This window comes from Aythya fuligula, chromosome 2 (genome assembly GCF_009819795.1).
Source record: "Aythya fuligula isolate bAytFul2 chromosome 2, bAytFul2.pri, whole genome shotgun sequence".
Taxonomy (NCBI): Eukaryota; Metazoa; Chordata; class Aves; order Anseriformes; family Anatidae; genus Aythya; species Aythya fuligula.
Window position 1 is genome coordinate 86824998 of NC_045560.1, and position 27353 is coordinate 86852350.

The following is a 27353-nucleotide window of genomic DNA, read 5'->3' on the forward strand; positions in this document are numbered from 1 at the left end:
CCTTACTTGATAAATCCCTTTCCAGGAAAGAATTCACTGCTTAAGCCACTGTCTTGCTCTTTGCAGTTGCTTTGCACTGATACGCTGGATGATAACCTCTAGTTTTACTGTGGTTTTTTTTTGGCTAGGACTTGAGAAACTTGGAGAAACAGAAGCAAGTGGAGTCTGTTAAATTTACTGCCACATAAGGGAGATAGAGGAGAATGACCACAGTTTCCCATGGAGCTGAAAGGCAAGCAACTGTCTTTAAGAATTTTGCCGTATCAGCTGAACCACTTCACAGGATAGGTCACCAACAGCACCAAAACTTGTCAAAGAAGACGTGCATGCCTCTTGTGAGAGGTCCTGAGAACAGACATGACTTTCCCAGTTTTGAAGAGAAAGACAGCAATTCCTTCCTCAAATTCCATCCGCACACCCCTCCAGTTGGGCCAAATTACCCCTTATTCCCACACCGAGATGATGTGCCTTTAGTAGATCCCTGCTCAGGTTTTGTGAGTGCAGGAGGGGATGCTGATCTGCAGCCACATGTTGGAAGAGCTATTGAATCCCTGGTGGACTACAGTGATGTGAAACCTCAGCAGCGGGTTCCCATCATGGGAAAGGGGGCCCGGACTGCCCACAGGAGGCACATGATCCTCCAGGAGGAAACCAGCCAGGACAGACGGTGGAACTCCAGAGCTGTGCCAGCTGCTTCGGTCAGGGCACGGCTTGGAGGTAAAGCAGACTGATACTTTTATCTCTTAATCACTAAAAAAAATGGTGATGTTTAACAAATAAATAAAATGAGTTTCTGGACACCATCCCTAAGGTTCTGAAAGAACACCATTATGAAATATATTTGTGCTGGATATTTGAATAGAATGCAGTAACTGCTGTAGAATGCTTGATTCACTGTCCTGGCTGTAGTAAAGAGGTACAAGTCAGCAAATTCTAATGAGTGTTTCCAGAATAAAATAAAACAATAAAATAAAATAAAATAAAATAAAATAAAATAAAATAAAATAAAATAAAATAAAATAAAATAAAATAAAAATATATATCTTTTGAAGCTAAGTAATATTTTAAAGAATGTGTGTAAATTGTGAAGCTATGTACAGTAGCCATGATGAGTTTTAACCTGAAATAACATGTCACTGCAAAGTGTTAGGAAATCCCCTGAATACTTCCGGCATTTCCTGACAAATAGCAGAGCAGAGCATTTAAGACTTTGTTCAATGTCTAGTTGATGGGAGAACAGAAATCCTTTAGGACTTCTTAGACCACCACATCTTGATCAAACTACATATTACCTTCCTACTTTATTTTAATGTCAAGGTGGGTCTGATTATTTCATGTTAATTACAACATCAATGCAGACATTTACTGTGAAACCAAATTGGGTTGATGGTTAATACTCAAAGCCATGGTCTTATGAAAATTCTGGAAAGCATGACTATCTATCCAGGGCTTCTAAAAGCAGACATCAGTAGTAGTAAGCAATGTGTTTGAATTTTTCTGAAGATTTGGCCAATTCCCACAATTTTCACAGAGAAATGCTTATTACAGCTGGAACAAAAGTTTAAGAGAACTCAGACAACATGCTTATGTCTCATAGATGGGGAAGGCATTTCTTAGAACATAATAAATAAATGTAAATAAGCTGCTTGGCTCCATTTTACCATACAGAGATAACACACAAACTTCATAGTTAACTGTACTTTGTTCCTATTATTGTCACTATGAAGTCTCTAAATACAAAAAATTCAAGTTTCTTGTTTCTGTCTAAGAAGTCGCTTTAAATCACTTGAAGCCTATTGCAGTCCAGTAACAGAACCCAAAAGCACAGAGGATAAAAAAATAAAACCCCATAATTTTCCTTTTTTTTTTTTTTTTTTTTTTCTTGTTCATATCATTTTTGCTCTGGTTTCTCAGTTTCTGTGATTTCTATTTACTTAACAAATTAGATCTCAGATATCACTCAGAACTGATCAGGTGGTTTTTTTATTCAAGCCTCTGGAAAAGTGAACAGGAAGGAAGGTTTGAGCTATGTGTTTCTAGCTGGTCATTAATTTTTCCATTTCAAAGATCAGACAGACACAGAGGTAGAGATACTGTGGCAGATGTAGAGACACTCATGAAATGAACACAGACAAAATCTGAAACTGAATGTCATCAAATCAGTGATATGGGTTACTATCAAGAAAGTGGTCCAGAATGCAGAGTAGCTTGGGAAAACAGATAGAAACTGCCTGTGACTTTCTGTTGATTTGCCATTGGGTAAAGTTAACCATTAGAGTGAAATATGGACTTCACGGAAGCTGTCTACAAAAGCCAAACTTAACTTGGGTACAAAACCTTGAAACAGATAGAGTCCACCATAAACGTATTAGGAAAAGCTGTACAAGTGTTCTGCCAAAGCTAGTACTCATTTATAAGTTTTCCTCTGATGCTGAGGTATTGACTACAAATGTGTGAATATAGATTAAAAAGTAGATGTGATTTATATTACTATTCCTAATGAGACCGCATAAACACATTCCAGATTTCAGCTATACAATTCAGAGCCCAGCTACCAACCCCCAGGCACGTGATGCTTTGAAAGTTGCTAATCTCTCTTGACACCAGCCCTGAGACATCCCACTTCTAAGTCATTTAGGGAAGTTGCACTGAAAGAGAGATCAGTCAGGCATTTTGCAAGCAAATTGTACAGTCAGTTTCTGCACTGTAAAAAAACAACAACAACAACAACAACAAACAGAAGCAGCCTTTGGGACAGATGAGCTGAGATATATGGAACATCTGCAATATGCAGGAGATTTTCTGTAGTGAGAAAATGTACAGATTTTACTCTGGCAATCAGCACTGTTACTTTGAATTTTCCCACCAGCCTTTTGCATCTACTGAGCAAAGCAAGTTTACAGAGCAGTGAGGCTCTGTAATATCAAAGCATGATGAGAAGCTGGCAAAGAAGGTCATTTTAAGACCTAAGCCAACCAATTAAAGGAAATAGCTTAAGAACCCAGGACCCATCCCTAGAGGCGCTCAAGGCCAGGTTGGATGGGGCTTTGAGCAACCCGGTCTAATGGAAGGTGTCCCTGCCCTTGGTAGGGGGGTTGGAACTGGATAGTCTTTAAGGTCCCTTCCAACACAAGCCATTCCATAATCAAGCAAGCATGCCATTGTTCTTCCCTGGTGTATTTTCCTATCACGATGATTTTTGAACCAGGGATTCCTGACCAGGAGGTGGTGTCCTTGTAGTTAGTAGTCGTGGATTCATAATTTGTCTTCATTGATTTATCCAGTTGCTTTTTGAATCCATAACTTAACTCCCAACCCTCTATTTCCAGATTATGTTAAGCAACTGAGTGCTAAACCCAGATGAGTTGCCTCCAGGTCTCTCTACCAGATATCTCTGTCCACCTTAAAAACTGGCCATTTACCTGTTCCCTCTTTCTCTGATCTAATCTTCATTCTAGTGTTGATTTAAGAGGCTCTGTTCAAGAATTTGATGCAGAACTTGTTGAAATAATTGTGATCACATTAAACTCCTTCCCAATGGCCTTTTACTAGGAAGAGTTCACTTCACAGTGCTTCCACCCCAGAAGCAAGAAGCATTTTCTCCAGAGCACCGATCATCCAAGACTAAGTCACACATTGAGTATGAGGCACATCAGCCTCGCCTACCTTTCATATGATGTTAAAAAATGACTGTAACCAATGTTGGTGCTGCCTTAGTGTGTAATGTAGGTACTTCATAGGTACTTAGGGAGTACCTTTTACCTGCCTGCAGAAGGAAGAAAAGCTAGTCAGAGACTACAACATGATAAGCAAAGAGAAAAAAAAAAAAAAAAAAAAAAAGTGCCATTTGGAAACCATAAAAGTGACAATTCAGAGTAGTCATAACCAACATGCATAGCCCATAATAACTGCAGCACATAAACAAAGTCAACTAAGAATGCAAACTGGCCTGCAAGTAGGCTGAAAAATATAAGTAAGAAGTTCTATTAAATAATTATTCATAACACAGCAAAATGCCTAATAGCATACTGCCTAATAAACTGGTAGGTTATCCCAAAAAAAACTGCATAAAACCCCCAAACAAACTCTTGAGGACTGACTGCCATTGCATAAATGGTAACTTTGGTTTTGCTAAGGATTTGATTACTTACTGTCTCTGCAATCATGTATTTCACTGCACATTTGTTTTTCACATGCCCAATAGCAGAGATGTTTGTTTATTTAACAACTTTGTTCTTTATCTCTTGCTTCTTTTGTCACTCGTCTTTCCAATCTACACTGTTGTTTTTATGCTTACATAAAATCAGTTTTCAGTGAGTGGTTTGAGCCTTTTCTTTCACAGAAGTAAAAGAAAAGAGAAGTGATGTTAATTGGTCATGTTTATTTTTCATACATAAAGAGAGGTAGAATAATTCACCAAAGAATTTAGCAAAAGCATCTGCAACAGTTATCTGCACACCCTTCAGATGGCATTATTGTCTCTTGCTAGACCCTCTGAAGTCATCATTACTACTAATTTTACAATATAAACAGTCAAAAAGTGAACAGTTTTCAATTGACAGTGAAGTGCAATGAAGCTTTTCCTTTAACAAACAAGAAAAAAAAATATTATAGTTTTCATGGTTTGTGGGAAATGGCTTAGAAAAGTGAATGAGGATATCTTCAGTTCACTCAGAATCACTCAGAATCCAAACCAGAAAATACCAACATTCTTTATCCATCACTGAATCCTGCTTTGCCAGATTAGAGACTAGTCTAAGTAATAAACTGACACTGGCAACATTATTATGATCTCGGTAGTTAAAAGTGACAAAGCCAAGCCATTGATGGCCCAATTTGGACGACAACAGATCATGCTGTTTTCAATCTAAAAACTAAAAATGTGGACTAAAAATCTAAAATGTGGACTAAGCAAATCACAAGGGGCACAGGAACCTCCTGAAAGTTAACTTAAAGAAAAGAACTATTGTAGTTTTTATGCTAGAGTTTTCCTCTGAAAGCAAAAAGAGAAGTAAATGTCAGACAACTAATCATCTCAGCAGCAGGACGGTGGAATCAAGACAGCTAATTAAAGTATACAGTGCCGAGAGCAGAGATCTGTAGAAATTCATATGTACAATTACCAAAGCAAATGTAAAAGTATCTCCAGATCCTCCTAAGGACACTATAGCTGAAATGAGTTTTACTAATACAGTGCAAGGAACAACAGTTGCAACCTTTAGCTCTTTAATCAATGAATAAGAGGAAGACTACTTTAATGGAATTACTAAGATATATGCATATATGTGAGCAATCTGTGTACTGTAGAGGGCACTAGTACACACATATTCATGACGTAATTACAAAATTTCAGACATAAAACTTAATGGAAGCATTCCCATATGAGTGCAAGTCATATATTTGCAGATAACATTTAAAGTTTACATCAAGCTGATGCAGTGAAGATGCAGATGCCGTCTTTACTGCAAGCACTTTGCCTATTTAAGAGACTTTTTTCAATTGAATTGTTTTAATTGGAGAGGAATTCAGTTTGAAAGCTCTCTTCACAGTACAAAAATCCATGAATTCTTTCAAGCTTCTCAAAAACAGCAAATTAAATTTATAGCGTACTGTGCAAAAAATCTCTTTCAAAAAGCAGGTTGTATTATTTCACTATCTACATACAGCATTTTGACACTAAATCTAGTGACTTTTGCCTGTGACTGTGATTTTCTTTTATACTTTTAGTAGCTAGTTCTTCAAGAGCTGACTTTTCATTCTGTACAGTGGTTTCCAACTTTTAGACTTTGGACAATCTTCTTCAAAGTATACCTTTATAGGAGAAGTAACTCCATTATCGTTTAGCTTACACTTTCTACATAGAGCTTCATATTTATCAGAATTTTTTAGGGGGGTCTGGAAGTGAAAAGCAGGTTGAAAAGGAAGGCATAAATAAGTGTTCCTCTTAAGGGAGCTGAAACTAGGGCATTATACCATCTTTCTGTTTGACTGTAACTCTTTTGGTTTCCAGCAAGTTTATGCTGGCTTACTAGTCAGTGTATATGTGAATCAACACTATCTGTAGACTATGGCCTCTTGATGAGTAAGCCTGATTTAATGGACCTAGTCAGGGAGAGCTCAGGTTATCGGAATATGAAATTGGGAGGATGATGGAGGGAGAGAAGTATCTTCAGGAAATCATTCACCTACTGCTCGTGGAATAGCTTGTTTATTGCTAACAAGGTTGGCAAAACTATGTAATTGTAGAAATGCAATATGTAATTACTAGTTTGGGTTGCATTAGCAAGCTTTTAGTACAACGGTTGTGAGTTTGGATATTTTTCTCTATACATTTCATGGAACCATAGAACCACCAGGGTTTGAAAAGAGGTCTAACCGTCCCACAAATTTAATTCTGTACTTTTAATTCTGTACATGACGATAGGTGAAGTTGGCCAAACCATAGCAAAGTATGGTGTGGTATTACCTATCTTTTACTTTCAGCTTCCATGTAATTAATTTAATGTACAATCATAGAATCACGTAATATCCTGAATTGGAAGGAATCCACAAGGATCATTGAGTCCAACTCCTGGCTCCACACAGGACCACACCAAAATTAAACCAAACATCTGAGAGCACTGTCCAAACACGTACTGAACTCTGACAGGCCTGGTGCCATGACCACTGCCCTGGGGAGCCTGTCCCAGTGCCCGAACACCCTCTGGGTGCAGAACCTTTCCCTGATGCCCAGCCTGACCCTCCCCTATCCCAGCTCCATGCCATTCCCTCGGGTCCCATTGCTGTCCCCAGAGCACAGAGCTCAGCACCTGCCCCTCTGCTCGTAAGGGAGCTGAAGGCCACCATGAGGCCTCCCCTCAGCCAGCTCTGCTCTGGTCTGAACAAACCTAGGGACCTCAGCTGCTCTTCAAACATCTTACCCTCTAGACCATACACCATCTTTGTAGCCCTCCTTTGAACACTCTCTAATAGTTTTATGTCTTACATGTATTAAGAATGTATAATATGTAAACATGAAAAAACATTTTTGTGGACATTTGTAATTCCTTTCAGAGTACTAATGGGTAGCTGAACATTGGTGCATCTTTTTTTTTTTTTTTTTTTTTTTTTTTAATGGGAAATTATTAGAGCTATTTTCATTCAGTTTAAAAAAGTAACGGTTGCTGCAAAGGGATTAACACAACAGGAAGCCCTTTCTTTCAGGTTGGACAACTCCAGTGAAAGTTGTTCCTGCTTTGCCTGGCCAAAACCATATTTTTGCATTTTGTATGGATCCCAATCTCAAGGCAAGTACCTGGTGCTCTTGTTGTAATAAAGGAAAACAGTAAAATCATTTTATTTTTAACTCTGCTTTCCATGTGACGTACTTTTAGCAGTAATTATGGTAGTGTAGTGAAACTGGACTTATTCAATTCTTCATCTAATTAGGGCAAATGAGTGCATGCCTGATCAAATTTTAATGGGAGCCATTGTTCCAACAATACTCATTTTTGTATGTAAATATTCATTTAGACTGTAATGTGGGACTGATATTACTCGTGTCATATGTGTGTAACTAAAGACAGAGTAAGAGCAAAAATATTAGAACATACAAAAGATACCAAAACTACAACTGAAATTATATTATTACTTTAAAAATTAGGCCAGCTCATATTTACTATAAATACGCATATATTTAATACATAAACACTATCTATGAGTGCAGCCCTGAGGAGAAGGACCTGGGGGTGTTGGTGGATGAGAAGCTCAACATGAGCTGGCAATGTGCACTCACTGCCCAGAAAGACAACTGTATCCTGGTCTATATCAGAAGCAGCATGGCCAGCAGCTTGAGGGAGGTGATTCTCCCTCTCTACTCTGCTCTCCTGAGACCCCACCTGGAGCACTGCATTCAGCTCCAGGACCCCCAGCACAGGAAGGACATCAGCCTATTAGAGTGAGACCTGAGAATGGCCACAAGGATAATCAGAAGGCTGGAGCACCTCTCCTGGGGGAGTTGGGTTTGTTTAGTCTTAACAAGAGAAGGCTCTGGGGAGAACTTAGAGCAGCCTTTCAGTACCTAAATGGGGCCTACAGAGAAGCTGGGGAGGGACTCTTTGTCAGGGACTGTAGTGACAGGACAAGAAGGAATGACTTTTAACTAAAAGATGGGAGATATAAGGAAGAAACTCCTCTCCGTGAGGGTGGTGAGGCACGGAACCAGTTGCCCACAAAAGTTGTGGATTCCCCATACTTGGAAGTGTTCAAGGACAGGTTGGATGGGGTTTTGAGCAACCTGGTTTAGTGGGAGGTGTCCGTGCCCACAGCAGGGGGGTTGGAACTGAATGATCTTTGAGGTGCCTTCCAATGAAAACCATTTGATGATTCTGTGATTCTATGATTCTACCTTATTTGGTGCAAGACTCAAAGAAAAAAGTAAATAAAAAGACATCAATCTGTCCATAGCACAAGTCTAATTAAGTCTTTCCTGTACTGAAAATGTAATGGTATCTTTCATCCTTCTACACTGATAAGAGTATTCGTAGCCCTTAAAGTGTTGCACATGCTTAAATAGGTCTCTAAGTTAGACTCCCTCTAATAGCTATGAACGTCATGTGAATATATCAGGCATGTATGAGGGACCAGAAAGTGCATTTGCTATGCCATTTTATAAATAACACAACAAATGGAAAGCTACATTCCTGAGGGGTAGAGAGGCAAGGTCATTCTACTAGTTTTTAAGTTTGCATCCACTTTATTAAATTTTCCTTCCTAAGTAAAAAACTTTATTAAAGTTCCTAAGTAAAAACTTCATTAAAATTTCCTTCCTAAGTAAAACTTTTCAGAAGTAGAGCCTTTCTCCAAATAAATCTCCAGTGCTGGCTGGTGAAGAGTATGAAATGGCATGTTTCACTTTCTTACGTGAAAGAAAATATTAAACTAGGAAAATACAGATACACTCAATTCACTCTTTAAACAAGAAATCATAATATCATATACCATTGCTTTCTGCCATTTCTTTGATTTCTCTTAGGAATTAAACGATCCTTCTGCGGGCTGGAGAGAAGAAAAAGCAAGAGACTATTTCTACAGGTCAAGTACTCAAAAGTGAGACACGGTTTCTTTTAAGAATATTTTTTGTTTGTGCCTTGCTTCATTTTTTTCATGTTCTTTTTGCTTTGATGCACCTTTAGGTAGCAGAGCATATGAGACTACAATTTTTCTATCACTAAGGACTTCTTGTCTTGAAACAGCAATTATTTAGCGTAGGACTCGTCTCATTACCTGTAGTTATCTAAAAGTTTGTATCCAGACTGTGCCATTCATCTCCACTTCCTCTATAGGCAGTGAAGAGAAACTGGAGCTTCCTAAAGGATATTCTGTACATCTGTCTTGAACAACTGCCACAGGCAGGGTGTCTAATCTCTGTTTATACCGCTTAACTGATTTTTCAAGCTTAGACAAATCCTATCATCACCACAAGTGTATTGGAAAATAAACTATTTCTTTCAATTAGTAGATGAGAGTTTTAAAGAAGAGAAACCTGTGAAACTCTGCCATAACTACATGTTCCCTGACAGGCAACATATAATTCCAGTCTTTTTATGTCCCTTTAAAATAGAAATATACTTTCGTTTTTTTTTTTTTTTTTTTTTTTTTTTTTTTTTTCCACATCCTTCTTTGTCACAGAATTCTGTATTATCTAGCTACAGATTTCATTCAGTAATGATTATATTGGAGAATTTTTACCTCCTTTTTTATTGTTATCCAGAGCATATGAAGAAGTTCCTTGGGATAAGATGTTACCATCCAAAATCGAGCCTCCAGAATCAACAGTGGAAGTGATGGCTGATCCTGTTTCCCAGTGTTTCACAAAAAGGAGATACAATCCTGAGCCTGAAATAAGCCAAGTCAGTGAACAACTTCTTACCAACTCTTTTTTGGTTTTGCTAATGAAATGTAGCCTATATATTGTATAGGTCATACAAACAAACCTACAGTAATGATTTCAAATAAAAATAGTCCCAAGTGAGAGGTCAACATCATTATTGAGTAATTGCCTCAGATTGTTTCATATGTTTTCCCTTTTTCCCTCTGTAAATTGTCACAGAAGAAGATATTCATACATATTACCCAAAGAGAGGACAAAAGTATTGATGAAAAATTGTTTGACAGGAATGATGCAGTAGCATAAGAAGTCTTAAGTTAGATAGATTATTTGTAATTACTATCTGTAATAATTATTTTTTTTACTAAATTATAATTCAGTCCTGCAATTAGTTCTGCACAGGTCATCCTTTCCCTAACAGTTTATTTCACTGGTGTATTGCTGAATAAGAATCTATTAAGCCAAATTAATTAGGTAATGATGCCTTACAATAAACATCTATTTGTGATTTTAGGTTATTGGAAATCTTTGGGACAGATTTCAGACAAGATCTTTTACCTCTCCACAGAAACCAGTTTGTTTGTAAGTTTCTTTTTGTTTGTGTGTGTGTGAATATCAGTGTCCTCTGAACACTTTGTTTAGGAAGTCTGTGTACAGTTAATTAACTCTTAAGACTACATTCAGCAGCATTCTATAACTTGAGAAGTAAAAAGCAGAACAGAAGAATTCTGTAATGTAAATGAGTGCCATGATTGCATATATCTGATGTTTTCATCGAGACTTGACATTTATGAAAATCCCACAGTAATCATACACATTTACAAACTTGAAGTTTTATCTGCTGTGTAGAATCCCAAACAACCTTAGAGTTTTAAATGAGGCCAATAAAAGACTGATAAGAAATTCAGAAGGGCTTACTCAGGTAGTGAGCCAAGTAGAGGTGGGGATGAAAAGCATGGTCAAAGCAAAGTAGGAAAGCTAGAACTTGCCTGATTTCAAGGCCACGGCCAGCAGGTTTGCTTGGCCAAACTCAGTGGACAAGTGCAGTGCTGGGCACTCAGGCATTCAAAGTCAAGCAGGCACCTCTCCAGAGTGGGAAAGAGATAAGAACATACTATCACTGGCTTCTTGGAAGTTGTTCTTTCAAAAGAATATAGATGTGGCCAGTGAGTGCAGCTTGCAGAGACAGAGCAAGAGAGGAATTCAGACGTGAAGTTAAGTTTTCCCATATTCTCAAGAACTGGTTAAAGCATTACAAGTAGAAAAGCAATTCATGTTTAAAGAAAACTTGCATATACGGATGTAGGAAATTGCCTGAAGTCCCAGCATCTGAGGATGAGGGTTAAAAGGCAAAATTCTGCATGCTGAACTGGGTTGTTTAGCATATATGCCAACATAATCATTTACCACAGTCTTTTACCACAATTCAAATGAGCATTGCATCATTCCAAGAGCAAAACTTTGACTTGTCACCACATCTCTTTTGGGACCTCATAAATATTCTGTCAGGATATTCTGCCTGCTGTAAAAAAAAACGTGATTGATGTATTTTGTCTTTTAACAGTGTAAGCCGAAGCTCTCGAATCTGTCATATCCCTTTGTATACGTGAGTACAATGTCCTCTGGTTCTTTCTACTTCCTATATTTTTGATTTAGCCCAAGCAACAATTGTAGATGATGCAAGAAGCGAGATATAGACTATGGGTTCTATTCTTAAGGTGTTTTCTGGTGCCAAGGGGAGGGTGTGCTGAGTCTCCTCTGCTTGTGGGTGACTCCAGCTTTTTACCTGTAAAGTGTAAAGTAGGATTCATTATGTCCTCTTTGAAAGAATATCCCAGTGTGATCATTGGCATAGCCAAAAGCACAGGGGATGATAGATTTCTATGTTGTTTCTGCTCTTCACAATCCTCTTCCCTACACATATGCACTATGTGCTGTCATTTGTTATGTGCTGCAAATTCAGCAAATGATTGCTTTCATCTTGGGATATGCCAAACACATGGGGCAATTCATCTCCACATTTTTTTCTTGTGGACCATTTTAATAAATAACTAGAAATTTGGAGTATGCAGTATATGGTTCAGCTACCTCTACCATCTGTTTTATGAATAATGTACATGACTTTGATTTCCTTTCTATCCAAACAGTGGCTGTGTTGGTGCAGTAAATTTTGAAGACATTGACAATGCCAATGTAGACTTAATCATGTTTAACCGTGTGCGAACTTCAAAACCTCACTACACAAGCACTGCACAGTATGTTTCTCTTATTATCATGATTTTGATACTGCATCTTGAGTTCTTGTTACTTAGGAAAGGTAGAGAAAGTATTAAAGGTCTATCCTGGGTCCAAAAGAATTTAAAAACTTGGGAGGAACACTCCTTATAGTTTTGAATAATTTGAATGAGGTTCTGTTAACTCAGGAAGCACAGTGGGTTTTTAGGTTCAAGACTGAGCTTGGAAAGTCCTTTTTAGTAACTGAGTCAATAGTAAATGGCCTACAGTAGTAACTTCTTAGAGTGATTGATGATTGATGATTGATCATTTTCTCTATAAATCTAAGGGACCTATTCAGCCTAGATACAAGAAATTGCCCAAGGCAGCTCTTACAAAATGAGCAGAGTTGTCTACTGAAATTGTGGTATAACCAATTTTATACATCTACTTGCATTATGGTAAATTTTAATGCAACCTTTTCTGACTCTATATAAATTTTTCATAGAACATTATAGCCTGATTCTGTACTGCACTGCATTAGTGTTACAGTTTCAAGGAAATCATAATCCTAACACCCAGCATCATGCTTTTTATCCAAAAATGTTGATTAGGTTTTTCTTCCATTTTTTTCAGAAATTCAAAACTTTTTTTTTTTTTTTGGTCTCCCCCCAGCTTTCAGGGAAATATCCTTGTCACAGGAACATAATGGTAGTAGTTAATAAAACTTGTATGTTCACATATCCTTCCATCAGTGCTAGTTTTCTGATATTGAGGCTAGAATTTCAAAATCTGGGAGCTGCAGTGCGGCCCAAGTGACCCTGATACCCATCTAGTACAGCATGGTCATAATGGCCTGACAGTAACTGACTGCCAGATGAAAATCTGTCCTCAGTCTGCGTTATCCTGGGAAGTACAGGCTATCTGTGGTAACACCAGTGCAATATACCGTCTTGGTCAAATGAACTCGTCATGATCAGCAGGCTCTGGCCTAGGCTGGGATGGAAATTGGAGTATTCTCTCACTTCTGCTGTTAACCTTGCTAGACTAATTGCACAATTGAGGTTTAAGAATTTGACAGGTGTCTTTCCCTTTTTCTCATTCGAGAAAGGTTGTATGTGAAACTATTCTGAGCATATCTTTTAGATCACACTCCAAAACACCCAACCTGTGTTTCCTGATGATGCTCAGGCAACCAAACACACACATTCCTATAACTGCCCAGCAGCAGGAAAGAGATTTGTGTTACATCTAAGGCTCAAGTGCCAAGGACATGGAAGAGAAAGTTCTGAGCTCAGTGGGTCTGAACCATTATGAACAGAGTTCTTACTTCCAGAAAATCTATGTTTATTTTCAAACTATGGGATATTTTGATACTTCAAACTCCTCTTTTTAATATTTATGAAAAAGAGACTATGGCATTCTTTGATGAGCAGTATGACTTTTGGAATGATAAAAATGTGATTTTTAACTTCAGCCACTAGATGGCCTTCTAGTTTGCAAAAGCTCTCTGAATACCATTAGGAACACCACCTCAGTATTTATTAGTTATATCACAAACTTTGATATTGAAAGGTTTTCACTTTAAGCCTTTCCTAAAGTATTCTTTAGTAGGTTGAGATGGTATGAAACATTTATTTTCAAACTTTTGAGACAGAAAAAATGGTGAAAGTAACAACATAATGGTAAGAGCTAAATATGGTGAAATAAAAGAGGAAAGAGACTGTTCTGTTTACCTTATAAGATTTTCCCTTTGCATAGGCCTTTCCTTTTTTTTTTTTTTTTTTTTTTTTTTTTTTTTTTTTTTTGCTTTCAGTGATCTTGCATAGCCCACATTTGTGTGAAAACAACAAATTGTTTTTTGCTGCAAAAATATTTCCCTCTCGGTTCTGAAGAAAAGGCAGAATGCTGGGCCTTACTCACATATAGTATTGTATGTGCTAAACATCCCAGTTGCTGGGAACTGGCTTGAAAGTGACTGCAATTTCTGAGCTCCATCTGGGTCCGTTCATTTCCATCTCACGGTTTCAAGGAGAATACCTATCATTTTGCATGCTGCCTTACATGCTGCCACACATTTTGGGAAAAGATCATCATCATCCTTCATACAGCCCTACACATTATGGCAGTAGGTTCACAGACAATATAAGGTGTTGAGCATTGTAAGATAGCCAAATTTGACCCATATTACTGCAACCAAACCTATTAATATCAAGCTGTGAATGTACCTAATGCACCCTTCTGATCGTTTTATCTCACCTCCTGCACAAGGCATGGTTTCTCACAGTCTTCGTCTAACTCGCAACTTCTGCTTGAACTAGAACAGAAAATAGTAGAAAATGATTACTGAGAAATGTGCTTTAAAATACAGCACACACAGCACACGCCATAGTGCTGAATGGAGATTTCTGAAGTGAGCAGAGATATTAACCCTTAGTTCTGCCAGATCATGCAGCTGTTGCTGTTGAGCTTTGGAGAATAGAAGCTGATGTGCATGCAGGGCTGCAAACAGACAGACATCTTGGCTGGAGCTATTTTCAGCATATAGTATCATAGTGGATTTATACATTTAAGCAACAGGTTCTGTATTACTATCTCCGGTATTCTCCATGTCATTTTCTTGGTTTTTAGTGAGTAAGGCAATGAGTTTCACTGATTTCTGGCAAGCAGGAGACCAAGAGCCCTGAGACCTTAAAGATTCAGATATCTCAAAGGTGTGAAAAACTCAACTCCACCTGAAAAAAAAATCTATTCCTAAAGAGCTCTTCATAAAATATATTTGTTCAGTATGTCTATGAATGCAAGATATCAAGATTGCTATGATTTAAAGCAGAAGGAAGAAAAAAGTTAGAAAGAAGACATAAAACTGATTCCTGTAATATATATTTCTATTGTTTTGCTTTTTGTGATTTGACAGTAGTTCTGGATGGATATATAAAAGGCTTAAAGGCCACTATATTCCCACTGAAATCTTAGATATATGTTAGATATATGATTTGGATTTAGAAGCATAAGTATGCTTTGTAAATCTGTGAAATGTAAAAATCTCTTTGCAGATAGTCACTTTCGCTCTTTCATGGACTAGCAGTTGCACTTCCTGCCTTTAGCACTTAGGCAACAGCACTCAGGCAGTACTCAGGAGGGAGACACTCTTCTTCCACAGACCATGCAAGAAAGTGGTTGCCAGTCAAATAATTAGCAAAGCTGAAACTTGCTAAGAGTCATCTGTCATGTTATTTTGCACAGACAAACAGGAAGAGTGGTGAACCTGGGCATGTTTTGTATGTTACCCTTGTGCCCACCCTCTCTTCCTTTTGGTAGAACAGGAAACCATCTTCTGTTTTTCTTCTTTTTTTTTTTTTTTTTTCTATTTTTTTAAGGAATTAGAAAGAAGATAAAAGTCATGACTTATGCCGCAGTTGAGCCTAAAAGCCCCTAGGATAAGATCAACCACGTTTAAAGGCCCTGCACATATACACAATGCTCCAGATAATACACTGAAGTCCCTGCTGTACAATTTGGAACTTTTACAGATGGGAATCTAGGTGAGATTAAGTGGCTTGCCAAATCCCACTGAGAATCTATTGTACAGTTAGGATTTAAACTTCATATATCCAGAGTCCCACACTGTGCCTTTTTTTGTTGTTGTTTGGTTGTGGCTTTTTTTTTTTTTTTCAAACTCTGATCTTTAAACTGAAATAGGGCTTTGCTTAAATGTCATTAGAGAAAAATAATTAGCAGAAAATGTTGGCCACATTTCTTAAAAGTTAGGCTGAGATACAAGTGAAGACTTAGGAATTTAAGTTATCTTTTATCCAGCCTTTAATCTCTGTCATTCAGACGCAGAATAGTTGTTGAAGCCTTCATCACATGTAAAAAGCCATGTCATAAGTGTTGTGACTCAGCTGGAAGTGTTAAATTTATGTCTGGATTTATTAATCAAAACTGTTTATGTTCTGGTGGCAGTCTAGGGTGGTCAGTGGGCAAGAGAGCTGTGGAAATACTTTTCTCAGGTCAGGCTCATCATCTTCATACTTAATCAAAGATCCTGGATGGTAATTTATTTCTTCTGATCCTTTTCCAGGCTTTCATTAAAGCCTGTCTTGGGGAAAGAGATTGTTTGCATAATCTCTTGAGGTTTGTTCCAGCTCTGGAATGTAGCATCGTTCTTGATATCTTTGCTTTGTGTATTGACTCCTAAATTTGCATTAGAATGAACTTGTTTGTCTCTTCCATCCTTCTTAATCTTGTAATGTGTGCCTAAAAGCTGCAATTGTTCACAATCACAATTCATAATCATAGAACAGCTTGGGTTGGAAGGGACCTTAAAGATCACCTAGCTACAGCCCCCCTGCCATTGGTATGGATGCCACCCACGAGATCAGGTTGCTCAGGGCCTCATCTAACCTGGCCTTGAACACTTCCAGGTGGTAGGGCATCCACAGCTTCTCTGGGCAACCTGTGCCTGTGCCTCAATACCCTCTGAGTGACAAATTTCCCTCTAACATCTGATCTAAATCTCCCCTCTTTTAATTTGAAACCATTCCTCCTTGTCCTAGCATTATCTGACCAAGTAAAAAGCTGCTCTCCATCTTTTTTATAAGCACCCTTTAAGTATTGAAAAGCTGCAATGGGATCTCCCTGGCGCCTTCTCTTCTCCAGGCTGAACATCCCCAGCTCTCTCAGCCTTTCTCCATAGGAGAGGTGCTCCAGCCCTCTGATTAACCTTGTGGCCCTCCTCTGGACCCTCTCTAACAGCCCCACATCTTTCTTGTGCTGGGGGCCCCAGACCTGGATGCAGGACTCCAAGTGGGGCCTCCCAAGGGCCGAGCAGTGGGGCACAATCACCTCCCTTGACCTCCACATTTCTATAGCAGCACATGGATCCGGTTTCATTACCACATAAATACATAAATAAATAAATAACATACTGGACTGTTTTTCATCTTTATTTCACATTTTTGATAATTTTATTAAATCTCCAGTTCTTATCATTTCTTTGCCAGGGATATCATACAAACATTTTAAATAAAAATATTTTTAAAAAAAAAAAAAAAAAAAAAAAAAAAAAAAAAAAAGGAAATTGTTAAGAAAGAATACTCTAAAAATATCTTTTAAACATATTCCTATATTCCTACTCTAATAAAGTCTTTTTCACCAGTAGATCTCCAAAAATCTCCTATAAAGCATATTATGATCTCATTTTACTTCTCAAAGCTGCATCAACTGATTTACATTGGTAGAGTACAGGAGTCGCAGGCTTAAATCTTGTCTTTTCATGCCATTAACTAGCAAGCTTCCAAAATGAATACTTTTATACTTTCATGTATTTGCATTGAATGCTCCTTGTGTAATTTTTTACAGGCATACTGGCCAATATACTTCCAGAGGCTCAAGTGGCAATTTTTGTTGTTGTATTTTTGAACTTACTAATTTTTTTTGCATAGTTTCTTTTTCTTGCATGTTTTTTATTTCCTACTTTCTCTTCTTGTCTGCCCGCTGTAAACTCTCTCCTTGGATTTGCTTTCTTTTTCTTCAAACCCCTAAAGTATAAATTCCACTGGAATTAAGGAGTTGAAGATATTTGCTTAACAAGATTTCCTGATCAGGATGGAATTAAGTATGTGTTCATATACTTTGCAGAACTGAGAACTGAGACCTCTGGTGTTTTATTTTAGGAGACTCTGGAATCTGAAATGATTATTCCTATTTTCCTTGGTCTGTTGTTGTTTCTTACTGATTTGATTAATAATTATTTGCTTATACTATTTATTCATTTGTAGGAAATGAAAAGCACACTTGATTTTGTATGTCACATAGCTAACCAAATACCAGGTAGGGAAGCAACGGAGAGCTAAAGAGCATGTTTTGTGCAGCCAGACAGGCTTTTGAAAATAGCTCAGCAACCACACTTGAAAACCAGAATTCAGAAAGAGCTCACATTTTGGGTGTATGTTGATTGCTAAGCTCCTGTGTAAATCTGGCCACAAACACCACAATGAAACTTTTAGATACTGAGCACTTGAAAAATCTGGCATGTAACTGCTGCTTCAACCCAAGTGTGTATCAATGAAGAGGAGGATAGTCAGAATTCAGAGGAAACACTGTGTTTTCAGCTCACTTGGGCAAGTTGCACAGGAGAAGTGACTTTGCAGCACAGCTACATTGACTTTCAGGAAGGCTCAGATGGCTAAATTCTCTGCGCACTTTTGACATCATCTTATTAATAAGTGAAAATAAGCAGTGACCCAATCATTCTTTTTTGTTATTAACAACTACTTTGAAAAAAAAAATCTTTCTTATTCAGAAGTGCATTTTTAAATCAGTAATTTAGAAACCCACACAGAACTGGGTTTACTGCATCATATGGATTCCCAATGTAATCATCTGCTCTTCTCTTTTTCTTAAATATCCTCATCAGTATGTAATTTTGTATAATCCTCCTCCAGTGCATAGTCACCAGCTTTTTCCTTCAGTTGACCTCTTCCCCATTCAACTGCTGAAACAAGGTTATGCTCGATGTGGTATTTTAGTTCTGCAGGTGTTTTAAGGGTCAATGGAAAAAAAGCCTCCCACGCTGGTGATGGGGATTTCCTCTGTAGCATTCATGGGCAGGGCTCTGGTAAGTGCTCAGCCTGACAGACGCAAATAACTCTCCTTCTTGGCATTGTTAGAACTCCCTTACACCCTCTGTGTGTTAGCAGTACTTAGTATAGTAATAGTGCAGTACACATAGTGCATTCCAGCATACACAGCAACAGTTCCTATCGATCATTATATCTGCCTTGTGCTCTTCTCTTTTGTGTGTCTCTTCTATTACAGTACAGCCACTGCTTGATTTCCCACTGTGGTACTTACTGCAACCTCTTGAAAATTGACAAAAGAAGTTAGAATAGAGATTACATTTTCTTGTTCCACATTAAAAGCCTCTGCCTCCAGAGTTAAACAAAAATCTGTCATTTGCATTTTAAAACTTGCTACTCATAATTCATCGGCTCTCATAATACTCAGTAGAGGGCAGTGCTTACACAAGACATGTGCGATCTACCAGAGTGCTGTTTTCTCAGCAGTACTTTTGGCGCATCAGCTGGTTCATGCTTTTAACACTGAGAAAGCAGATTATGCCACTTACTTCTGAAAGATGAAGGCTGAGGAAGCTGAAGTGACTTGGCCAAGGCCATGGAGGTTCTCTATATTGGAGAGAGACTGGGATCTGACCAAAGTCCATTTCTGGGAGCGGTTGTTTGAAATGGGAACTTAATACACTAAGTTTCCAGGAAGATAAAGTCCTAAGTGTTTCAAGTCCTGGTTCTTGCGCAAAGCTGTTCTTTGAAGCTATCCTTTATTCTCAGTTTCCCAAGCACATTGGGCAAAATGCTACTATCACACCAGTGTATCTGTAGTGACTTCAGTCATATTTCTTCAGTGTACAGTCAGCTTCCAACTGACTGTGTGCATGCATCCCTTATCATTTCAAGTTACCACAGAAACCTCACAGGCCACAATTAGCAGGACCCTCTGCTGCCTTGCACCTTGCACAGTCATTTACATGGACTGCCTAAGAGCTTTCCCACAATGTGTCTGTTCTTCAGAAACTGACAGCTTGTCCACCATGTATGTATTTTTAGTGGTTTTCCAATTTGAGTCATTCAGGGGGGTGGCAGGATGGGGCGGGGGGGGAGTGGGGGGGAATGCTTAAATATCCTAATTTGACATTTTCCAAATTAGATTTTATTGCTGTCTTGACTTGATTTCTTGTTTCTGAAATATATATATATATTTATACTTAAAAAATGGGCTTGAAACTTTTGAATACAAAATTAAAATGGTCCGAAATTGTAGGAACAAAATGGTCTAGCTCAACCTGGTCCAAAATATTTCTAGGAAACCACCATTTGGGTGTTTTAATCCTTTTAAAAATCCCAAATCCTTTTGTAAATTCCCTATACTGTTTGATAGCTGAGGGAGAAGGGTACGAAATGCAGCCAAGAATGCTCTATTCAAAAATCCTATTGGTCCCATTCTTCACTCTACGTGGATCACCTTGTTTTGACTTCACAAGTTCTCTCAGGTATATTCCTTCCCAACACTGGGTCTGTATGCATTGAATTTCTTGACATAACATCACAGCAGAGGTATTTTTAACGTGGGTTATTCTACTTGGCAAATAGGATCATGGAGAGAAAGAGGAACCATAAATGAGTGACATGTAGATCTTCCTGCCAGGGAATTTGAGGTGGAAACCAGTTGCAAGTCTTACGTATTGTGAGTGAGACTCACCCATTTTGTAATTGCACTGACCAGAAAAGCTAATCAATGATTTTATCTGGTGATTTTGTTCTTTAGGATTTATGAAACAATGTTTCTAAGAAAGAGTAGGATGTTAAGAACTCTTTGCTCTTGAGTGCAAGATACAAATCTTCAGGGCTGCTTTCACGAGACAGAAATTTTGCACAACAAATTTTCATGCCTCACTCAGTTGCTCAGGTTGAAGTGCTAGATCCAAGGTTTTCAAGAATTAAAAAATTATTTGAGGCAATTTTGATTTTGCTCCTCTAAAGACAGCTGGATTGAAATTTATGTGGCAAACCTGGGCATCCAAACTTTGTAGATCCTACAACATCTCTTTCAGCTGCTGCTTCACAGCAGTATGGGTCTTCTGTGGGTCCTGTACTGTAGAGGGATATCTCAGATACCCTAAGGCATCTCAAATGTTTCTGTCAGTACAAGCAGGTAACTAAATTAGATCCACAATGTTTTTCCTAAAGACTACTAGGGAATAATCTTCAAAGACATCCAGAGATGGACATACAATACAGAAATACACCAAAGCAGAGGACATCCAGAATCACTACATTTCACTTGAAAAATCTTACAGCTTATTCAGCTGTTAGCATGGTATGTTTCCTACCATTAGGACTAAGAGCTTCTGGGATGATAACAAGGAAGTATATGAACAAGAGAGATGTCATGGTTACAGAAAGAAAGCTTGATGACGACAGCATAACCACAGAGGAGTTTTGTATGTTGCCCGGTGGTAGCCTGGCATTTAGTTGTTTTCTTTAGCAGCAACAATCTGGTTTAGCAGCTCATCAGAGAAGACACACAAGAGCTAGATAGCATGATCCAAAAACAAAAAACCAAAGGGGTATTTTTTTAACCTCAGTTTCTTCTGCTTTATCACATAGATAACCGCAACACATTTTTGCATCTTCTTTGCAGGTTCCCAGGAGAGCAGCTGCTTTACTGTTTCTTACTATCCTGGTAGTTTTCGCTTCTCCCTGCACATCTCCCTTCTCTTTCAGTGCTACATTCTTTCCACATGTTGTGAAGTTGATGATTTCTGTGAAACCTTTCTAACAGACAGTCTATAACAAATCTTTCCCTTTGTTCATCTCTCAGGCTTGAATTTTGGGTCACATTTTGTCATTTGTTATACTTTTCTCTATTCTTCTTGTTTTTCAAGCCTTAAAGGTCAGAAGATTTTATCAATCAAATGCCTCACAGTGCGTAATGTATTTGAATATCTCCACAGTTGTATAGTTATTATGTGAGTTAATTCCTAATAGGCTCATAAAATGTTGCAAGATAATATTGGGGCTTCTTGTTGTGATTTCTTCTCAGCAATGCTCACACAATTTCAAAGAAATCAATGAAATTTCTTTATTACATGTGAGAGATATGTCTTTTTTTTATAATGTATTGCCAGAGTAGTAAAACTATTTTCAGCCTGACTCTCAGAACGATACCACATTTTCAAGTTTGGTTTGGCTGAATGCATGGCCTTATACTCACACACACTCAATGTCCATTGAATACCTCAGTGGGATCCCTGTGTATGGAAATGAATTTTTCTACACAGTGTTACTTCATCTGCACATAACCTGACAATTGTCTACTTTGACATGAAAAGGCAACTTTGTCTGCAAGCCTTTTTGGTTAATTCTGAAAACATGTTTCACTTCTATACCAGATTTCCAGGCCTCTTTTTTGCCACTGTGTGGCTGCTGTCAAGACAGACAGCAGGTCTGTTACTTGCTCAGCCAACTACTTGGGGATTCCCTATAGGGAACAGTTTCCTAAGTTCTACGGAACTGCTGTACTGATACTACAAAGCCATCTCCTATGGAGAGTCACACACTGCAGTGTAATGCAGGGAATGTAGCAGTGTGTGGATATATGGGTTTGTGCAAGGTTACTCCAATAAATAATAATAAAAATAATAATAACAACAACAACAACAACAACAACAATAATAATAATAATAATAATAATAATAATAATAAAGAACTAGGTTGTCCTTCTGCCAGCTATGGGTGCAGACTACAACATCTACTGCCAATGCTCCTGTGACAAGCGTAGTCCCTTGTAACTGTGGTAGATCAATACAGCATTTTGTCATTACCTCAACTATTCTGGTAAGGATTTTCAAAGACAGGTTTTGTAGTACACAACTCAAAGAAGTATCTGATAAACTTGATCTCCCTCATATGTCCAGTTTTGCATCCTGTGCTGAACTTAGTTGCAGAGAAGCAGATAATCAGCCTTACTGGAACAAATAGCTCTATGCACTTTTTAATTAAATGAACTGTTTATTTTTGCCCACAATACAGCAGAACCAAAAAATATCTAAGGTTATTTACCATTAATGTAGTCAAATGACCCACAAAAAGTAATACAGGTAAGGTTTATATAGTCCCAACTATTTTCCTGATTCAGTAGATGAAACAGCTTGCCATGGGCACTTACCCCCATATGGGGAGGCTGAATGTGTTTATAATTCAGTGGAGTCCTATTTTGAGCTGTCAGTATAGAACAGTACTGATGGTACACGCTGAATAACTGTGCTGTAAAAAAGCTGTCATATTGGGGTATTAGATTGTTTTATTTTTAATCTTCATGGATTATCATTCTGTACTCATATATTTTTATTTATTTATTTATTTATTTGGTATTGGTCCATCTCTGTTTCGTCTTCCATTTTCTAGTAAAATTTTCTGTTGTTATACCTCAAATAAGTAGAATACTTTCCTTAGCCTCTTTAAGAAACTTTCATTTTAGACTTCACATTAAAACTTAGGTTCAGAATTAACAAAAGGGTTTAGTTTTCCAGAATTTTGAACATACTGTCTTAGTCCTCTAGTGCACTCAAGCTAGATTTTAAGTTGATGTGTCTTAGCAATATTAATAACGTTGCACAAACATGTAAATATATTCTAGAGGAAATTTAGAGAACTTTAGACTCATTGGGGAAATCATTTGTGTTTTAGGCCACATGAAATCACACCTGTTGGCCTAAAGCCTACTATCTCAATTCCTTTTTAATGGGGAATGTAAATATCAGCTAAATCTATATCACATTAAAAAAAAATAATAATATTTCCTTGTTTTTTTTGTGAACCACATGACCCCACATTTTCTTTGACATGAAGTGATGAAATGTGGCTTATGATAATGAATGATAGTACAGATACTCCAAGTACTTAAAAAATTTGAAAAAAAAAAAAAAAAGAAAAAATATGTTGCCATACCTAACACAAGGGTTTGGGACCAATCAATGAGATCAGTATAACGCTGTTTTACTTATCTTGAAGAAGCTATGCCAGTTTATATATTTTAAGGACTTCTCATTATATTATGATGAATTTTCACCCTAAACATCTTTGATAGAGAAACACTAGCTACTTTAAAACTGATCTGTAAGCCATATGCCAAGTCTGTAGTCATTTAATTTACTATTTCTTGCACCCTGCTCTTTAACTTTTTTTTTTTTTTCATTTTTTTTAATTTTTTTCCTTTTTTTTTTTTTCTGTTTTTTTTTTTTTTTTTTCTTTAGCACTCCAAATATCCCTGGATACACTGGCAAGGTTCATTGGTCAGCAACCCACCCGGCAAATTCTAATCTTCCATCAACATCCCCATCAATAATTGCACAAATGCATGGGTAGGTATGAGGTATATTTCTCAGCTTGTTCATAAAGATTACAGGGAAATTCCTAATTGCATTTATTTATTTAAAGAAAAAATAAGTGTTAAGTATGACATTCCCTTGGCTTAAAAAATGCAGAACAGTTGGTGTTGGATCCCACCACATTATTGACGTGGTAATCTGAAAGCACTTTGAGATTTTTTAATTTTTATGAAACTTCATAAAGTATGTATGGGAAAGGTATCTTAACAATAAAGTAAATCATGATTTCTAAATATTTCTACATTGAGATGTATTTGGCTTGCCTATGGTGGCTAAGTCACAGCTTAAGTGACTTTTTTTTTTCTTTTCTTTTTTTATTAATCTGTGTGTTCTGGAAGATAACCATGAATGCCAAAGTAAAAATTCCCAAAATAAAACTGTGTGGTATGGCACTTCCACAATGGTGTCACCAGACTCCCATGAAGTGGGCATATGCTATACAAAAATAGTTGTTAAAAATGGGTGGATTTACTCAGATGGCAGTGAGATACCATCATGCCATGCCCCCACATTTAGGCAGCCCAGGACCCTGTGACTACAAAATCATTGTTCCCTCACATCACTATTGTGACTACTTCATGAACTGAATTAATAATCTTTACTCTTTCTTGGCCTGCTCAAGGCCTGTTAAAACTATGGACCACATTTCTGAAGTATGTAAGTGTCTCCCCTTATTTTAAACAGAGATGGACACTTCAGAACAAGTGAAAAACCCCATTCCTTTGATGAGAACAAAGAGCTCCTAACATAGTCATAGGTCCAAACCAGCTTTTCTCCCAGCTTCAGAATAGCTTAGTAACTATTTATTTCCCCTCCCTCTTTTATGATGTTGTGTTTTCTCTTTAGATTCTGATTTCTTATTTTCCAGAATGATCTAGGACATGGTGACACTGTCCAAGTTTCCATGTATTCCTGATAAATTTATCTTCCATTAAACAGTTTAATTGGCCTTAAGATTCTGTTCACAACACATTTCAATTCTTTTTAACACTGCCAGCAGAAAGTTTCCAGAAAAGGCTTGAGAAACTTTAGGGAGCTGCCTGGCCTTTGAAGAACTCACCTTGTCAACTGTTTCATTGTTGTGCAAAATGCAATGCACTGACTTCCATTTATGCTATCCACCATGCATTCACTTCAGCTCTTTTTCTTTTGTGGTTAGACTTAGAAAATAGACAGTCACCTGTAGTCACAGTCCTTGTTGTCAGGGAATGAAAATACACAACAGTTTTGAGGCTGCATAGCCTAATAAAACTGAACTCAGAGCAGCTCGATGCAAGAGTAACTTGCTTGTAAATGTCAGACAATAAAAAGGCAAAGGCATCTCAGCAAGGATCATTGACAAACTTCAGACAGATACCAGATTTCAAGAGCAACAAGACAGATGCCAGTGTGATCTAAGAATGGAAAACACATCTGTTACTTCATTTTACTTCCTACAGGTGTTACTGTGGGTACAGTTCAAAGTGGATCAATTTTGCTAGTTTTTGGTGGAGAGGAAGAGTAAGGTTCTTGTTCTGTGCTAATGGAGTCTTTCTAGAACCAGGAAAAAATCCTCTGGCTTTTTTGAAGATCACACCCGGAACCTGCAGACCAGCTTTTACCACGCTCTTTCTGAGCTGAATGGCACCTTCTCCTGAGATTAGTACCCCTGGCTGGAAAATTACAACAGACATTTTTTACTTTCTCTGCAGCTACTTTGGGAGTACGATAGTGTTCACTGACTTAAGGTGGAGGATTATATCACTCTGTGAAACTGCTTTGTAAAAGTATTACAGATGCTGGGAATCTCCCTCTCCCCACCCCAACATTATTTAGTGATGCCTATAAAACAGAGATGCTTAACATTTTACTTTTTCCCTTTGTAAAATAAGTGAGATAAATCTGTTAATTTTAGTGATCACACGTCAAGCTAGACTGTAGTGGAGAGGTGAAGAGAAGAGAGCTTATTCCTGGAACTTGGGGTCAGACTGCAACAATTCACTTCTACATGATTTTCACATGGGGCATCATGCCATTCTTACTGTTTTTTAAAATGGCAACCCCTTATTTTCTCGCTTTAATAATTCTCAAGTCAAATCCGTAATAATATCTTAGAAAGTAGCAAGTGATTGCACGTGGTGGATATTTATACAGCTGCTTAATTTGACATGTCTATAATATATGGTCAGTCTCCTGGAGACAGTAATGGGTATCATAAAGATTTGCTTCTCTACTGCTAACATAGTCTAATAAACATTCCTGTGAAAAGTATCAGTGATATCACTTACAACAGGCAGCATGCAACCACTTCTGTGTTGTATTTCTATTGCAAGGACCTTCCACACTATGTGGAACAAAGTTGTTTATACTTGTTTTAAGCATTCTGAACTCAATGCTGTTGTAGATATAGAACATCAGAAACATGGTTTCTTCAACTTGGAATATTAATGGTATTTTTGTATGTCAAGCTTTATTTCTGTATTGTGTTTTTATTTCTAGGTAATCCCTAGATGAAGTCAGAAAATAAGGTTGCAAAGTTTTTTAGTGCAGTTAAATTCTGACAGCACTGTTTACCTTTTTTCATAGGAAGGAATATTTTATATGCACCACTAGTTGTATGACCATGTCTTGGGTTTGCAGTAGTTAAGATAAGATAGCACTGCATTTCATTTAATTTTAGAGAGAAGGGCTGCACCTTTTCAGCAAGTTGCTTTGGAGTCTTCAAGAGTAATCTTTAGGTCAAAAGAAAAAATCTATTTATTTATTTATTTATTTGTTCATTTATTTATTGGAGACTGAATGAACACATGGTTCTGTGGTCAGTTCTGTGTCAGCCCTACTTCTGATTAGAGGTTTTGCAGCTGAGGAGATACATTATAAAACACTTTAGGTATAAGACTATTTATAGTGCCTCTTCCTGAAAAAAAATAGAAGAATACAGAAGTCTTGTGTAAATTGTTCCTTCTCAGACTGTCCCCAGAATATTTTCTAAACCCCACCCCAGTACCCTGTGTCACGGTGACTAGGCTTTTAGAACAGGTCCCACCATCTCTGGGGCAAATGGACAAAAGTCTTTATGAAGAATGGAATGAGGGGGGAGAAGAAGGTGTGTTGAGCAATATGAGAATACATTTTAAAGGTCTTTTTTTTTTTTTTTTTTCTTTCTCTGTCTTTTTGTAACTATAGGTACATAGCAAAACATGGAAGCTCATCTCAGTATAATCACCAAGGACCTTTTTCACAAATAGTGACCCCAGTTAGTCCTCAGAATTCTTTCAACAAGACTCAACGAGAAACAATTACAGTTTAAAAAGTGTCAGT

At 37.6% G+C, this 27353-nt stretch overlaps 1 protein-coding gene across 1 annotated transcript; it reads left to right on the forward strand.

The window, feature by feature from the left end:
• The first annotated feature begins 203 nt into the window (after positions 1–203).
• SPATA48 (spermatogenesis associated 48) lies at positions 204–27342 on the forward strand. Its single transcript, XM_032181106.1, has 9 exons — positions 204–717; positions 7204–7286; positions 9014–9087; positions 9752–9890; positions 10383–10450; positions 11433–11474; positions 12016–12123; positions 23919–24026; positions 27219–27342. The coding sequence occupies exons 1-9, from the start codon at positions 204–206 to the stop codon at positions 27340–27342; spliced, it is 1260 nt and encodes a 419-aa protein (XP_032036997.1).
• The last annotated feature ends 11 nt before the right edge of the window (positions 27343–27353 follow it).

What these genes read in the sequence shown, in the direction of transcription:
- SPATA48 (XM_032181106.1), top strand. Translation starts at nt 204, where the DNA reads ATGACCACAGTTTCCCATGGAGCTGAAAGGCAAGCAACTGTCTTTAAG. An exon ending in GGTCAGGGCACGGCTTGGAG is followed by an intron (nt 718 to 7,203) that starts GTAAAGCAGACT and finishes CCTTTCTTTCAG; the next exon opens with GTTGGACAACTCCAGTGAAA. An exon ending in ATAATTGCACAAATGCATGG is followed by an intron (nt 24,027 to 27,218) that starts GTAGGTATGAGG and finishes TTGTAACTATAG; the next exon opens with GTACATAGCAAAACATGGAA.